This window comes from Pseudorasbora parva, chromosome 2, assembly GCF_024679245.1.
Source record: "Pseudorasbora parva isolate DD20220531a chromosome 2, ASM2467924v1, whole genome shotgun sequence".
Lineage (NCBI taxonomy): Eukaryota > Metazoa > Chordata > Actinopteri > Cypriniformes > Gobionidae > Pseudorasbora > Pseudorasbora parva.
This window is the reverse complement of record NC_090173.1, coordinates 37,050,427-37,068,389: the sequence shown is the minus strand read 5'-3', so window position 1 is coordinate 37,068,389 and position 17,963 is coordinate 37,050,427. Positions and strand designations below refer to the sequence as shown.

The 17,963-nt window shown below is 38.7% G+C and overlaps 1 protein-coding gene across 25 annotated transcripts in view; it reads left to right on the top strand.

The window, feature by feature from the left end:
- Positions 1-17,963, top strand: part of srcin1a (SRC kinase signaling inhibitor 1a) — a 161,441-nt gene that overhangs the window by 85,855 nt on the left and 57,623 nt on the right. For 14 of the 25 annotated variants that reach the window (XM_067418845.1, XM_067419032.1, XM_067418889.1 and 11 more), the window contains 2 exons: positions 5,872-5,898; positions 9,060-9,116. In XM_067418845.1, coding sequence (XP_067274946.1) covers positions 5,872-5,898; positions 9,060-9,116 — 84 coding nt within the window. Of the gene's footprint in view, positions 1-757; positions 1,220-4,079; positions 4,176-5,871; positions 5,899-9,059; positions 9,117-17,963 lie in introns of those variants that run through there. The other 11 variants (XM_067419041.1, XM_067418954.1, XM_067418944.1 and 8 more) reach the window with 8 other exon arrangements.

Sequence of the window (17,963 nt, the reverse complement as noted above, 5' to 3'; positions counted from 1 at the left end):
CTTGGCATCTACAGCTATTTAGCACTTAGTGTAAAAATCATCTCATTTCTAACATTTCAAAGACCGTAAACTAATGAAGATGAAGAATGAGAACTCCTGTGTGTCCACGTTAAGAGGCTGCCATTCTTAGAGCTGTCAAAATAAAAGTCCTGCTCCCAAAACTTGGGACAAAGAGAACTTATCGCCTAAAAAATTGCCTTGGCCTTGATATTTCAGTTTACCACTAATCTAAATGTTGCTCTCTTCCATGTAGTTACATTGAATGGCTTCAAAACAGATCAGCTGACCATCTTATTTTGTTTTCAAACAACATGGCTATGGTAGTGCACTAATAAACCAGCATAAACCTAGAAAGCTAGTCTTTTCAGCAGGGCTCTCCATTGTCTTTTTATCATCTACTGTACAGCTCTTTCATTCTCATGTATGTGATTCTCTTCAAAGTATATCTGTGTGCGTCACAGTGCGTGACACTAATGCCTGGCAAGTGTGTGAGAGATGATAGGATCAAATGAGAGAGAGAGAGAGAGAGAGAGAGAGAGAGAGAGAGAGAGAGAGAGGGAGGTTGGGTGAGAGACAGGTGGAGTCCATAGTTGCCAAGGCAACACGCCCTTATATGGAAACTGGTGATATCATATTGCAAAGGTCAGGCTGGAGAGAATGAGAACAAGGCATAAAGCGAGAGAGAGAGAGAGAGAGAGAGAGAGAGAGAGAGAGAGAGAGAGAGAGAGAGAGAGAGAGAGAGAGAGAGAGAGAGACATAGCAGAAAACAAGGGAAGGGTTTCGGAATATCCTCACCCCTGAAGGAGGACGCATCACAGGAATTCCTCCTTATTTATATGCCTATCTGCAGCCTGTGTGGAATAATGGAAAGGGGGAGGGGAGGATGAGGACAAGAAGAGAGGGAGAGAGCGGACAGATGAGTGCAACGGTGTGTAAACCGGCGCAAGGAGAGTTAATTACCCTCTGCTAGCCTTTTTCCCATGACTCCGGCACGGAAGAGTTAAAGCAGCAGCCAGTAGCCAGTCGATGCTGTAATGAATTAAATAAAGAACCTGCCGTCGCATGTGCCGGAGACAGAGAGAGAGGGCAGGAAAAAGAGAATGAGTATTCTGCACACCTGACAGCCAGCTGCTAAGACTGAAGGCATCTAGCTAGTGTGCATGTGCTTGTGCGTGCAGGGAGGACGCACACTCACCAGCACACATGCATGCAGGTGCAGGTGAGATTTGACCTGACGGCTTCATTTGTTTGGTTATTGCAAGGTTGGTTGACTTGATGACTGCGTGCTGATGGACACTGACTGGGTTTGTTTTTGCATGTGTGTGTGTGTGTGTGTGTGTGTGTGTGTGTGTGTGTGTGTGTGTGTGTGTGTGAATGTGCACGTCAGGGAGAGGGATCATGTATTTGTAGTCATGTGTGCATGTGTGTGTATGTGAGAGCGAAGGTAAGAGCTGTTTTGCATGCGGGTCAGGTGGTGTTTAGCTCCGGTAGGCTCTGAATGTAGTCTTGCTGGGCTGACACATGTTTCTCAGATGGAAACTCATGCTGGTCACAGGATCAGATGCAACTAGTATTTAGGCCTGATTGTTGTGTTTAGTGCACATGAGGATGTGGATTTTAACAAAATGGCATTGGGTTGTAATGCTGAAGCATAGGTACACATGGTGGCATTTGACTTGCAAACAAATGGCACTAGGTTTCAGATGCATGCAGGGGGTGGATTTAAAGGGGACATGTTCCAATACCCTTTCGAAGTATTGTATGTTTCCTCCTGAATAATGCTACACTGTAAAAAAAAAAAAGAAAAAAAAATCTGATTTCCAATGAAAATTTCTATTGACTGAGATCACATCAAAATATTTCAGTTGGCCAAATTGAATTTCTGTATTTTAAATTGTATCAATTCACAGAAATTCACCTAAAAAACTTAGATTTGATCAGTCACTGGAAACTTTTCAATTGGAGACCGGATTTTTTTTTACAGTGTAGTAAAGGATGATATCCTAATTTCAATACCATTGTAACCCTCTTAGCATTTAACAGCCAATAGTTTTATTGTTACTGTACATTTAAGACTTGGGGTTGGGTTATGTTAATAACCTCTGATAGGTTATCTTCCATGTGCCAAAGCTGGGTTGCATTCAGCCCAGAAAAACGTTGCAAAACGTTTTTTTTTACGGAATCGCTGTTGTGTTGAGCAGCTGCTATGGTCTCTGTGATCTTTTTGAATAATTTTTGGAGCTTGATGAAATCAGTATAAATACATGTTTAATACTGCAAAATACGTTCTATGTTAGTCAGTGCCCTTGCTGTCCAGAATAAAAGAGAACATCCCAATCGAGTGACTCTGTGCAACAGAGTCTGAGATATTGTGGCATTTGAACTAAGAGAACTGATTTTGTGATTATATGAATCACTCTTTAAGCTAGTATGTCAGTGGATGTTGATAAAAAGGCACAATATTGTTTTAAAATGTACTTTCAAATTGAAATCTTACAACAAACCAGCAGATTTTTTAGTTTTGTTAGTCTAACCTTAGATGTTGATGTCAGGCCAATTTGGACCGTTATTTTATGTAAGCAGCAAAGAAACACTTCTGTAGTCGACAATGACTCTGAATCACTCTGAAGTGATTTGAGTGATGAAATTGCTAAACGATATATAGGTACAGTTAACTAGTGTTGTCCATCGGAAAGTAATGCAAGTACCAGTCTGTGTAATGTAGAGGGAGCTTTACATTCTGGAAAAAAAATCTTGATTCATCCCCTTTTTAAATGGTTCCTTTCAGCTGCACCTGTATCATCTATTAAACCTTAAGCATGCTGTTGATTTTCCGCTGGCAAAAGCAGCCACAGCTTAGACAGCCAATTATCCCCCATTTAGAGTTGTTTCTTAGCAACTGAGGACGCCAGCTTCATACTGCTCCATGGAATTGTTAGGGGAAAATAACATCACCAAGCCACTGCTCACTGGCTCTGCAGTGCATAAATCCATAAGCACTGAAGCGCCCCTCAATTATGATCCAATATGATGGCGTAGTTGTGTTATTTCAGTTATTTATCAAAAGCTATGTCAAAGAGAGAAATTTAGGGCTGTCACATTGAAATGATTTAGGAGACTTTTCATTGCTGTGAATTTTTCACTTCCTCTGTGGTTTGGCCCGAGACCACAGCACAAATTGAAATGACCATGGAGGTGTGTGTGTGTGTGTGTGTGTGTGTGTGTTTGTGTGTGTGTGTGTGTGTGTGTGTGTGTGTGTGTGTGTGTGTGTCGTAAATTTTCTTTAAATATTTCCTTAGGTAGGAGTTAGCTAATTTTGAGGGATGCAAACGCAAAAGAAGTTCACACACACACACACACACACACACACACCGTTAACACTTAAAACCCAAACTAATGCAATGTGTATTACTTTCTTTACAGTGTAGTGTGGGAAATTTAATATCACATCCTTGAGCAGGCACTTAAATCTCAAGCTGTTTCAAAGTACAGTTTATCCCCTTGGATTGACCATCGACTGCACAAAGGCTGAAGTTTAGCACCAGAATACCTCCTGGCAGCAATGAAATAGGTCCATCTGCCGCTCAGTAGTACCTGACATCAGGTAACCCAGAATCAGTCCCTCGAGGTGAGGCCCTGCCCCTCTATCTGGCCCATTTCTGCCTGGAGGAGCATGCTGAATCATACACAGAAACCAGTTATACCTGCTCCATAACAGAATAAACACAGGATCATCGGAGAAGGGTTGGTTTGTTTCCCAGATATCAGCAGCACAGATACAATGAACAACACTGAAATATGAATATTATATAATATATTTAATATACAGTATATTACATAATACATATATGTATTACTTGTGTGAGTAATACTTCTGTAATATTTTTTAGTTTTTGAAAAGAGAAAATCTGTGATAGTATAAGAATCATTATGTCTATGGAAAGCCCCCATTTAAAAACCTGTGTGTGTGCGTGTGTGTGTGTTTGAGGTATTTCCTTTTGAAGAGAGTGATGCAATGTGTGTATGCTGATGTCTTAACCTCAGCTTGTGCGTTTGTGTGTATTTGTCTATAAAAACAGGTTTGCTGTAGTACTTCATGCTGCGTGTATTTTTCATATTGCTGATCCCTAGGACAGTGCTCAGTACCAGGATGAACTGCACAAAGTTGAAAGCAGGTGAATGAATACACAATATTATTTTTCTAGAAAAATAATGCCAATCTACTGCTATATGAGCAGAGTGCTATTATACACCATTGACATCAACATCCTGCTTCAAGGGAGTTTGTTCAAGATATTTTTGGCCTTTATTTTATTATTGAAATATTTAGCTGTTGTTATATGCTTCAAACTTTTCAATTAATATGTTTTCTTGCTTACATTTATGTTTGCACACGCCACACTTTTAATCAGCTGACTGTGTAGTCTAGAGGTCTTGATCGATAAGAGTAGGGTTCATCAAATAAGCAGAAGTCTGGGTATTATTCAAAGAATATATGGGACCCCTGGGCACTTTAGGTCCTGTGGCCTTAATAAACTGAATTAAGAAAATAAACTCGATCAAACCTCACTCACATTCTTACTAGTTTATTTAATTTGTTTTTTTCTATCAATGTCAAACAAGTCGACATACTGTACAATCACAGGAGAATCAATATTTAAAATATTATTTACACCACAGTGTCATTTCCATTTATACGCATTCTGTAGTAAAAAAAAAAGGGGGGAGAGTTACAATTGCAGAGAAAGTTACCAAGTAAAAAAATACAATGGATTCAGCTGGTGATGTCTCTGACTTTCTGTAAAAGTGAAATTCACAGATGAAATGGGAGAGATAGGTGAAATCGCTACCGACAGCTGACCAATTTTGGCATGATTGACAGGTCTGGGCAGCAGGCCAAGCATAGACAGTCTTTTTAATTAATTTTTTTCTCCTCATTTGCTGAAATCCGGTCAGTTAGTCATTGAGGTATAGGACAGCTGATGGACGGATGAGAGAAAGCCTCAAAATACATTCATCAAAGCTAACTTAGAGGGCCAGCCCATTCAGAGCATATCCATATGACAACCAGACGAGAGGAATTATGTGTCACTTTGTCAGTATGTGCTTTAATTCCATCCTTAATCTGCAGAGCTGCATTTGAAGCAGCATATGTGGCATGAAAAGTGGTCAATACTATATACATCCATACATACCTTTCAAAAGTTTGGGGCAGCAAAGACATTTCTAATGTTACAAAAGTTTTCTATTTCAAATGGTCTTTCTATTCATTAAAGTATACTTGTTTCTTGAGCAGAAAATCATTATATTATGATTTCTAAAGGATCATGAAGGTTCATGATCATGAAGACTGGAGTGATGATCCTGAAAATTCAGCTTAACCATCATAGTAATAAATTACATTTCAAAAAGAAAATGGTTATCGTAATTTCTAATATTTCACAATATCAGTTTTTACTTGATTTTGATCAAATAGATGCAGCCTTGATAAACATGAAATCATGAAAGCAAAAACATTAAAAATGTTGGGTAGCACTTTATTTAACAATATCCTTGTTACATGTTACATGTACTTACCATAGTAATAACAGTAAATTATGCATAATTACATGCTATTAACTCAACTAAACACTAATCCTACCCTTCAGTAAGTACACGAGGTTAATTAATATTACTCAGTATTTAAATATAATATATACTGGGATGTCTCTCTCTCTCTCTCTCTCTTTCTCTCTCTCTCTCTGTTAATATCATCCTTCACATTCTTTTATCACAAAAGATGTCACATGGTTGAAGATGGTGACTCTGTATAAGGTGTCACCACACACAGAGATAAATGTCTTAACACTCTCTCTTTTCTCCTTTCCATAGCAACAGCCAAACTATTGGAGCTTTAAGGTCAGTGTTTTGACTACTTCGCTGTGTTCCCATCTCAAAAGCTTTGTCCTTTTGATGTGTTTGTGTTCTTATGTTGTATGTACGTATATGTTGTGATTTGATGTCTGTTGTAAGCCCACACTGAATCTGCATCAAGTTCTATAAATCCAATTTTAAGTGTTTGTTTATTAAATATTTTAGCTAATTTTTTGATTATGCTCTTAGTGATGATTAAGTATCGAATTGCCTACTTTCTCGGGCTTTCTTGCATCAGGTCTGTGTGTGTTTGTTTGTGTGTGAGCTTATTTAGCTGTACAATAAGAACTAAATTGTTGACAAAATTGTGGTGAATCAAGGTCATTGATCTGTGGGTTATGCAGGTCTTGGTCTTCTATCTCCATCTATCTGTCTATCATTCCTTGCATCCATTTTCTTACATATCTGCCCATCAAACTCTTAAGTTTTACAGCTGAGGTCAACTTAAAGGGTTAGTTCACTCAAAAATGAAAATTCTGTCATTAATTACTCATCTGATGTTGTTCCAAACCTGTAAAACTTTCGTTTATCTTCAGAAGATCTTTTAATTAAATCTGAGCCATGTTCTTTACTTTATATTGACAGCTACACGACCACTTTGACACTTCAAAAATTTCATAAAAAGTTCATAAAATGAATCCATATGAATTGTTTAGTCCGAATGTTCTGAAGAGACACAATCGCTGATTGAATGTAGGCTTATTCACATTTAAACATTGATCAACTCAAACATCAGAGGTGGTAAACGGAAGCTCATGTTCCAGTTAGGTTCATTCTCATTACGCAACACATTTGAGCTTGTGCCAATGAGTTTCTTTCTCATGTGTTATGCAGTTTGAGCTTCCGCAAGAACCAATGAGGTTCCTTTTCATGTTATGCAGTTTGAGCTTCCGCAAGAACCAATGAGGTTCCTTTTCATGTTATGCAGTTTGAGCTTCCGCAAGAACCAATGAGGTTCTTTCTCATGTTATGCAGTTTGAGCTTCCACAAGAACCAATGAGGTTCTTTCTCATGTGTTATGCAGTTTGAGCTTCCGCAAGAACCAATGAGGTTCCTTTTCATGTTATGCAGTTTGAGCTTCCGCAAGAACCAATGAGGTTCTTTCTCATGTTATGCAGTTTGAGCTTCCGCAAGAACCAATGAGGTTCTTTCTCATGTTATGCAGTTTGAGCTTCCGCAAGAACCAATGAGGTTCTTTCTCATGTTATGCAGTTTGAGCTTCCGCAAGAACCAATGAGGTTCTTTCTCATGTTATGCAGTTTGAGCTTCCACAAGAACCAATGAGGTTCTTTCTCATGTGTTATGCAGTTTGAGCTTCCGCAAGAACCAATGAGGTTCCTTTTCATGTTATGCAGTTTGAGCTTCCGCAAGAACCAATGAGGTTCCTTTTCATGTTATGCAGTTTGAGCTTCCGCAAGAACCAATGAGGTTCTTTCTCATGTTATGCAGTTTGAGCTTCCGCAAGAACCAATGAGGTTCTTTCTCATGTTATGCAGTTTGAGCTTCCGCAAGAACCAATGAGGTTCTTTCTCATGTTATGCAGTTTGAGCTTCCGCAAGAACCAATGAGGTTCTTTCTCATGTTATGCAGTTTGAGCTTCCGCAAGAACCAATGAGGTTCTTTCTCATGTTATGCAGTTTGAGCTTCCGCAATAACCAATGAGGTTCTTTCTCATGTTATGCAGTTTGAGCTTCCGCAAGAACCAATGAGGTTCTTTCTCATGTTATGCAGTTTGAGCTTCCGCAAGAACCAATGAGGTTCTTTCTCATGTTATGCAGTTTGAGTTTCCACAAGAACCAATGAGGTTCTTTCTCATGTTATGCAGTTTGAGTTTCCACAAGAACCAATGAGGTTCTTTCTCATGTTATGCAGTTTGAGCTTCCTCAAGAACCAATGAGGTTCTTTCTCATGTTATGCAGTTTGAGCTTCCGCAAGAACCAATGAGGTTCTTTCTCATGTGTTATGCAGTTTGAACTTCCACAAGAACCAATGAGGTTCTTTCTCATGTGTTATGCAGTTTGAGCTTCCGCAAGTACCAATGAGGTTCTTTCTCATGTGTTATGCAGTTTGAGCTTCCGCAAGAACCAATGAGGTTCTTTCTCATGTGTTATGCAGTTTGAACTTCCACAAGAACCAATGAGGTTCTTTCTCATGTGTTATGCAGTTTGAGCTTCCGCAAGAACCAATGAGGTTCTTTCTCATGTGTTAGGCAGTTTGAGCTTCCGCAAGAACCAATGAGGTTCTTTCTCATGTTATGCAGTTTGAGTTTCCACAAGAACCAATGAGGTTCTTTCTCATGTTATGCAGTTTGAGCTTCCTCAAGAACCAATGAGGTTTTTTCTCATGTTATGCAGTTTGAGCTTCCGCAAGAACCAATGAGGTTCTTTCTCATGTGTTATGCAGTTTGAACTTCCACAAGAACCAATGAGGTTCTTTCTCATGTGTTATGCAGTTTGAGCTTCCGCAAGAACCAATGAGGTTCTTTCTCATGTGTTATGCAGTTTGAGCTTCCGCAAGAACCAATGAGGTTCTTTCTCATGTGTTATGCAGTTTGAACTTCCACAAGAACCAATGAGGTTCTTTCTCATGTGTTATGCAGTTTGAGCTTCCGCAAGAACCAATGAGGTTCTTTCTCATGTGTTAGGCAGTTTGAGCTTCCGCAAGAACCAATGAGGTTCTTTCTCGAGTGTTTCGTAGTTTGAGCTTCAGCAAGAAACAATGAGGTCCATTCTCATGTGTTATACAGGTTTGGTTGAGCTTTTGTTTATTTTCACTGATAGATTTTTAAATGTGAATAGAAGTCTAAATGTAATCTGTTCATTAAAAAGGGTGATCGTGTCTCTTCAGACAATTTGGACTAAAACGCTCACATTCAAATGGATTAGTTTTATGATCTCTTTATGATTAACTTTTTGAAGTGTAGTTGTGTAAAGTGGTAGTTGTGTAGCTGTCAATGGAGGGACAGAAAGCTTTCAGATTTTATCAACAGATCTTAATTTGTGTTGCGTAGATGAACCAAAGTCTTTGGAATGACTTGAGGGTGAGTAAATGATGACAGAATTTCATTGTTTAACTAAACCTTTAATAGAACAAACACCTGGGTCTCTATAGATGTTTTTACAAACTGAACTTCTTTGTTGTCACAGCATCTTACAAACCCATGGCACAAGACTCTAGGAAAAAATCATCAGAAAGCCACAACAGTGAGTACGCTGATAATGTTAGGATGTTGGTTCAGAAACATACATTTATACTTATTTCCTCAAATCTCTTGTTGTTATTATATTGTGAATGATATTTATTCTAACAGGGATAAAATGTCTATTATTAGAGATGGGTCTGTGTAATTGTACAAGGATACAGGAAATGACCTGAGGCTGTGATAAACGTGTCATTAGAGTGAGACTCAGTAATCGGATCCTCCTGATTATGTTCATTCTTATTCACTCTCACACTTATTTACTCATGTTACACTCCACCTGTCAACTGACACACTCATTTTCGATGCCTAGAATATTAATGTTAATGTTTTTGGAATTTGACTGTTAAAATCCATCTACTATAACATGCAAACCACATGTTTGAGTATGGGTACATATCGACATTAATGTGAGACTAATCAGGTCTAGCTGTGTTTTTGTCCCAGAGTCTGTCTGTGTGTTGGGTTTCTCTGTCAGGGTTTATGAATCATATAATTTTTTTCTCTCATTTTAGACTAATGGATTCCCTCTGATCTTACTTCTGTAAAATCGTATACACCTCAAACTCTCTTGTTTATCTTTAATCTTTGTTAATTGTTAATCTTTACATTTTGCTTTCTATTGGTGCCCTTGTAACCCCTCCTGTTCGAACTGCCCGCTCTAAATGGGACTCGAACCCCAGTCCGCCGGCATGAGAGTCGGACGCTCTAGCAACGAAGCTAAAGGCTGCAGCCTCTAGTGTCAGTCGCTAGAGCATTTCTTTAGGTCAGAGGAGGGAGGTTTACTCGCACAGCGACTACTAGCTTGCCTCTGTTACACTCAGTCCCTTAAAGGTGGGGTAAGTGCTGTCTGATAACCATTGTTCACATTGTAAATCACCAAAACAAACACGCCCCTACCCCCAAAAAGGGTCTCGGCCCTATTTCGATAGCTCTGCCCCACACATTCGAAACCCAGTCAATGACTGTAGCAGAATCTGTGTGTAACTAATCCAGGTCGAATATTCAATGAAAAAGTCACCCCCTTCTATCACAAAAACACAAACCGTTCTCATAAACAACTCGATAGAACACAAGCACGACAGTCCAGCTAACAACATATTACAATTATGACCGGATAAGGGTTATATAGATCATGAAAAGAGGAAACAAACATATATTAGGAGTATAGTATCTTACTTGTCGGACACATTGTGTGAGCTGATGCTTGAAGCACACAGCGAGGAGATTTAAATGCTCCATATGGTGTGGAAATGAACAGGTCTTTATCATCGCTGAAGTGAGCCACCACAATATGATCGCAAATAGACAAACAAGCAAACATGACACTTGAGCATATAGTCAAGCAAAAGCCAGCATATATTAGGCTAGTTCTCGCCTTTTGTTCATCATGTGTGACTCGTGAGTTTTGAATAATGACGTGCACAGAGCGAGCGCTCTTCTCACCATCAATAGTAGACATGCCCTATACCTGCTGATTGGCTACAGGTTTGTTATTCCACTCGGCCCGAGTCCTTTTTCTAAAACGGTTTTGATATAACACTTACCCAACCTTTAAGGGGGTCGGCACACCGTACGTGAAGCTTTGCGCCGCGTCTCAGGTATCTCACACAGGACGCACACATTATATACGCACAAGCTCAGTTTTAAAATTATAGGGGGAATTATAATTAGATAAGATAATCGTTTGTAAACAAGACACAGGTCTACACTGGATTTGCAGATATATTGAGATTAAAAAACAATGATGTACCTTCTATATTGTATATACAGGAATGGTGCAACACACTTCTGTGAGTAAAACATGTTTTTTTATATGCGATAGTAGCTATTGCCTTGTTACAGATTGTATTGATTATGTGTACGTGATGTGTCTAACAGAGCATACCAGCACGCTGTCACAGGCTGGAGATTTCTTTATTTGTTGGTTCATTGCGATTCGGGTTCAGACTCCCAGGGCTCGCAAAGCCGAACGTCCCCCGGGGCTATGTGTTTTCCAGACGGCTACCAAAACGTAAGCACACTGGCAGGCCAGTGAATCTTGAAATAACATTCATTTATTGGCCTCTGTTGTGTTTGAAGAGCACATGGGCGTGTGTGTGTGTGTGTGGTTCACGCTTATATCCACCAATCGGGCGGGCCAAGTAATAAAAAAATAAATCAATCGCGGGTGGATGAGAGATAAATCATTGTGTTTGTTTGATAAATATGTTTTGAGACTGAGCCCTGTCAGATAATTATTCCGGCCGTTTTCAAAACAATCCCTCCCTCACGTGAACTGACGGGAGCAGAAGCTCATTAAATATGCGAATCTTCTCCAGATTATTGATTAATAAAGACTTACTTTCCTTGCACAATATGTTATGATCCTTTTAACCATAGAACATGATTTGTAAACTACATTTCTGTCAGGACCACTATCGTCAAAGATGATTGACAATAAGGATACAGTTTACAGTATGTTTCTCTTCTGGGCAAGAACTCTATCATGGAAAAAAGCAGGAAGAGCCGCGATAACCCCCTTAGGGTAAACAGAACAGAACCAACATGATGCATTGCAGATATCATTAATGTTGAAAAATACCAAATCCTGACTGACTAGAGGAGGAGGAGAGACACGATAGCTGCTGATAGTACTGAAGGAGCTTACATATGTATGCTGTGATAGACGTGGTATTCCTATAGGTAGACGTGATCAGTTGACTAACGTGACCTGCCAAATCTGATGCTACGCATGATATATTTTATATTTTGACATTTACATCACATAACCAGCTCTATATGGCTTTTCTAATATAGTAAACTTGCTCACTAACTTACCTGATATGCACTTGAGCTATATACGAGTCCCACAAAACACAAGCTCAAAGACTTGTAGAAGCAAGGTTTTCCCTCGCTTCTGTTAACACTATCAGTTAGGTTTAGGGTATGATGACATTTCATTTCTGAACTGCCATGGTAGTTTAAGATAAAACTAAATGCGGTTTAAGCACCACTCACTGGACATTTCACTTTAAAAATGTCACAACGTGCAAGAAACAACATATTTTTATCACACTGTCACAATGTTTTCACATGAGCCTTATCTGAGAAACATTGGTAACACTTTATTTTACATTGTCCTTGTTGCACATTACATGTAGTTACTGTAGTAATAACTATAAACAAATGCATAATTGCATGCAAACAACTAAATAAATAATAATTAATAAAACAAACAACAAAACATATTTAAAACACTGTGAGAACCTGAAAAATGCTAATTACTTGAAAAAGCTAGACATATTGAAAAACAACTGAAGTATTGTCAAGCAACTGAATGTTTATGTTCGTAGCACTGCAATTTGAACTTAGCTACTCCCCAACACTGTCAACAACAAGCTTTGGGCCCTCACTGCACTGTTAGCATATTGCTAGCTCCAATGATTTAAACTTATGCTAATGGAAGAAACCATAAAAAAAGCCAATGACCATTGCTTGGACATCAAAACACATTTTTACATGTGAAGAAATAATCATAGTAAAGAACAAGGCAGCTAAAATGAGAGAGGAACCAAATTAACAAACCACAACTCTGACAAAATTTGCAGAGAGGCTAATTTTATGTGGCGTAACCAGCCAGGGGAGATGTTTGCTTTTAAAAGGCATCTGTTTAGGGTTCAGTATCGGCACCGAAAGGGGAAAAAATTCTAAAAACATCTGACAATTTATCTTACCATGACAAGAACAAGCAGAGGAGAGGAGAGGAGAGGAGAGGAGAGGAGAGGAGAGGAGAGGAGAGGAGAGGAGAGGAGAGGAGAGGAGAGGAGAGGAGAGGCTGTTGCCTTTAGCCTCCTTAGAGCATCCAACTCTCATGCTGGCGGACCCAGGTTCGAGTCCCGCTTGAAGCGGGCAGTTCGAACAGGAGGGGTTACATTGGTGCCATGACCTGGATGAGAGTGAGGTTTAAAGGGTGTCGCACATCGGACATAAAGCTCAGTGCTGTGCCACGTCTTTAAAATTCGAACACTTTGTTTTCAATTAGTGTACACACACTGGTGGCGGCATTCAGTGCCTATCCAGGAATCTCAGGAATTTGTTCAAAATCCCGCCTCACCACAGCTCACCATTTCAAGGTTTTATATTAAATTGATATTATATTTTAGCTTGAAAAGGGGCGGGATAAACGGTTGTCTTTCAAACTCCCTCTGCACGCGATAGGATATTCGTTACAACCAACCAGAGCAACGAAGGTGAAACAGAGCTTGTTGATAAATTAAACATTCACCGTATCTGGTCGGCAAAACTCTGAACACATCTTCCCTTTTTAAGAATGACTTCAGTGCCGTTCTTTGTTCTTTTCTCAGAGAAAAGCTTAACTCCAAGTCTTCCAGAGTCGTGGTTAAAGCTGATTCAAATTATAATAATCTTCGGCGTGTTTATTGCTCGGTAACGCGTTCAGTTTAGCTGCACGAGTAGGTTGGGCGGGGCTACAGAAGCAGCGTACACATAAAGATGGTGTTTCAAGCTTCTAATACGTCATTGATTTGAAAGCCTCGTTTTCTGGGCCTGGTGTCTATAAATGTGTTTCTTTTACTAACAAGGAAGTTTTCAGCTCTGAAACTTACAGGATATTCTTATATTACCATGACCTTTTATATATTAAAAGCTCAATGGAGAGTTGATTTCTCAATTCATCACCCCTTTAAAATAGCTTCTCCACAAACAGTCCTTACCAAATTGACCCTGTTGAGTGAGTTTCACGTAATCATAAAACTCACATGCACACACACAGAGAAGCACAGCGAACACATATTGCATTGCCTGGATATCCAGTTAGGCATAATTTTTTGCTATTTTTGTTAAACAATATGCCACACTTAATCTCTTTTTTTGGGAGACACCTTGAAGCTTGTCCTCCAGCAGACAGTAAAGGTGTGCTGAACTAATCCATTTTCCTCCTCTTCCCATGACTCTTATCATTTCAGTCCTCATCATCGCTATTAGTCCCAAACGATAACTGCAGAGAATGCCGCCATTTTATGACCACCTACCAGCTTACCATTTTCCCTGCTTTCTCTACCTCTCTCAACATGAGAATAGGCCAACGATCTACTGCAATTTGCCGGAGCAATTTCTGCTATGCCTTCAGCCTGTGTCTAACAATAGCAGGAGAGAGAGGAAAATTATTCTTGAGCAATTATTTTCTTCCTTTCTCCCTCTCTCTATCATTCCTTTTCCTCCTCTGTCTGTCTCTTTGTAATAGTTAATAGCACTATTTTAATACAATTGTGCACATTATGCATTATACTGTCTCCAATCTACATATTTGCAATAGACACTTCGTTAAAGGGAAAAAAAATATGCCTCTCTCTTTCTCTTTCTTTTTACACACTCATAAAAGAGGATTCTGTAATATCTTAATTGTTACTCATGGCAATGAAATTAAATGGAGAGAACTGATGGAGACTTTTGCTGGAGTTTTTTTCTCAGGAAAAATGGATATCAGTAATCTTTGTGTTAGAAGACATTTCGGTATGAACTTAAATAACAAATACTTTATGTGGACTCATAATAGCCATGTTAAAGGGATACTTCACCACTTTTTCATATTATTATTTTTTCACCACACTATGTTATTCCCTTAACTTAGATGAGTTGATACATACCTCTCTCGTCTCAGTGCGTGCTCTTAATCGCTCTGATGCGCGGTGACGATCTGATAGCATTTAGCTTAGCCCACTAAGCCCAGTTCATTTACTATGGTACCAAACAGAGATCAAGTGAGAAGCGACCAAACACCTTCAGGTTTTCCCTATTTAAATACAGTTACACGAATAGTTGAGCACGAATAGTTTATGTCAAGTATGATGACATAAAATGAAACGCGGCGCTTTTCTAAGCGGATTAAAAAGGAGAACTATAATGTATGGCGAAATAGCACTTCTGAGAGTACTTCGACTCAGCGCAGTAAAAAGTCCTGACTGAAATATCCTCCCTCACATCTCCCCCTCCACCCTATTGACAGAAATGAGAGAGGGAGGGGGAGATGTCAATGATTGGATAATTTTTGCAGTGATTATTATGTTTCTAGCATGTTATACAGTATGTTTGGCAATAGTTCTTCTAACCCTAAATGATGGTATGAAGTTTTTTTATGTCTTAAATAACCACGTATGAAGGCGCACCATGCTCCAATTGTGAAAGGATGGTTGGAAGGGAGCATGAAACATAATTGTTACACATGAATTGACACCTATGAGTCCAGACCTTAAATTAATTGAAAGTCTTTGGGATGTGCTGAAGTACACTTTACAGAGAGCTTTACTCTTGCATTGTCAATACAAGATCTTGACCAAAAATGTATGCACCTCATAATGGAAATAACTAGCCTAGGAAATAACATCACAACATTTATTTCCATCAAAATATGCATCCATTTAACCAAATCATTCACTAACACTCTTAAAGCTAAACTGTGTGATATTTTCCCCCATCTAGCGGTGTAAAGGTATATGACCATCCAGTGAATATTAGTTTCTGTTCCTCTCAATTCTAATTTCGTTTGATCTCCTACGGTGGCCGATTTAGTCCAAGATTAACATGGCTTCCAATTCGACCTCGTTCATGAGTGCCATCGAGTGTTAAAACGCGAAAAGCAAAGCTTGCATTTATGGGTATGTCCCTCTTTGGCTAATGTACTTTCAAGATGGAGGGGCAACATGGCGACCAGCATTCGAACCCCTCACCCGTATGTATTTTTAATGGCATATTATAAACTTACGAGAATACTTTATTACTTGAAAGAAGTAAATATACATTAATGAGCACATATATTTTTGAAAGAACTAAGTGTTTTTAGCTAAGAATAAACAAAAAAAGTGACACAGTGTAGCTTTAAGTTACAAATTACCTACTCAAAACAAAGGCATAGCTTGATGACGCCGAAATTGAGCACGGAATCTTTAGAGTTGTAGTCTTCACCTCACAGCCAGTGGAAAGAATTTGGGATGGGACCCGGACCGGACATAAATCATGTTCATTGATGAGATTATTAACACTATTGTAGACTGAAGCAGAGCAGGGTCGAGAGCTGTGGGAGCTGAAAATGGTCGCTGGAGCGACTGCTAATGAGACACAAGTAAGACCCAGCTCGACAGCAGAAGATCTTTTATTATGCCACAGTCGCTTCCGCTTCTTCCGTCAAGCGTATGTGGGGTAAAACGGCACGGTTTTATCAATTAGATACATATACAGTAAGTGTGTTGAAACTTATGTTATAACATTACTCTGTGCATTCGCACTGCAGCTTTTATGAAACACTTATGCACACTGCAGTAAACTAGATTAATATTTGAATATTATATTAATAAATGCTGGATGTCAATCTAGTGTGCACAATGCTGGATGTGTTGCTAAATGGCATGCAATTATTTTTTTAAATATATTGTATGATGCAATGCTGCATTACTGTACAATAATTAGTTTTCTGTCTATAAACATCTCCAAGCAGTTGTTAAAAAACATAATGTATTAAAGCACATTTTAAATAAACCTAAAAAATCGAGGTAATGCAGGTATGATGTCATTGATAGGCGAAGTGTCCTGGTTAAAATGGCTTATTTTTCTGGATTTAAATATTCTTGGAAACTTTTGGGATAATGTAAGTACTCAAGTCAACAAAATATTTAACACTGTTCTAGTGTGTTTTCTATATTTTAATAGAAATCTTAAAAAAATCTTATAATCTTACATATTGTGCCTTTAAACTCAAGTTCGTCTATGTACATATTTCTGAACAACTAAAGAATGTGTGGTTCTCTCTTCATGTTGAATGAGTGAATAAAACATTGATTTCATACACATGTATTCATTCTCAGATCTGTACTCCCTCATGTTGCGTTCAGTATCACTGATTCTGTTGTTGTAGTGGATTTCTTAGGTTTGTGTGTATTTACCATAATCATATTCAGTTCACACTACAGTCCTGTCAGATTCCGTTACCTTCATTTAATTTTGTAGTCAGATGTATTTTGGCATGGGGTTGTCCTCCTTCCTGGAACTGAACAGAAGTGTGTGTGTGCGTGCTATGATGAAGGTGGAGATTTATTGCAGAGAATCCTACAGGGATCCCTGATTCTGTTTAGTTCAGAAAATACTGCACTTTAGGAAGGTAATATAGCATACAAGCTGACACATTTATTGATGCAAATACAAATTTGAAACGAAAGCGAGAGCTTGTGGCATTTGACAAAAAGCCACTTGAAAGCACATTAGTGCAAGAGAGAGGGGATATCTTGATTACATGAATGGTCTTAAGGGTGTTTTTCACTCAAAGTTTGTTTAGAGCAACGTGGTGTGTTTTCTGCCTTAATTCAGTCTGGGTTTGAAAACACACCATGACATTGTTTGCAGTTTAATGTCCAAGAGTCAGAATTAATCAACAGACTTTAAAAAAAGCTCAAATGTATTAAATATGTATGGTAATTTTCAGCAGTTTACACATTTAGGTCTGTTTGAGCTCTTAATCTGCCCCATTCATTCCTTTGCTTCAGCTCTATATTTACCCATATTTGCCCTATTTTAAATGTATTTCTGTAAAAAAATATATATATATATTTTGATCTTACATGGATTCTCTTTATAAAATTCATCATATACAGAGCAGTCAAACCTGATAGTAGGTGCATGTTACCGGCAGTTTAAAAGTATATTTGGCATTTGTGTTTGTGTAGCACCTGGACTGCTCACTATTGTGGACAAATGACCCCATTATAGTTACACTGGGGAGTCATCCATTAGCTCAGTTCTGGCCCTTTGCGCTCAGGCACATCTTCAAGTTTCAAGTTTAATTTGCGGTATTTATAAAGCA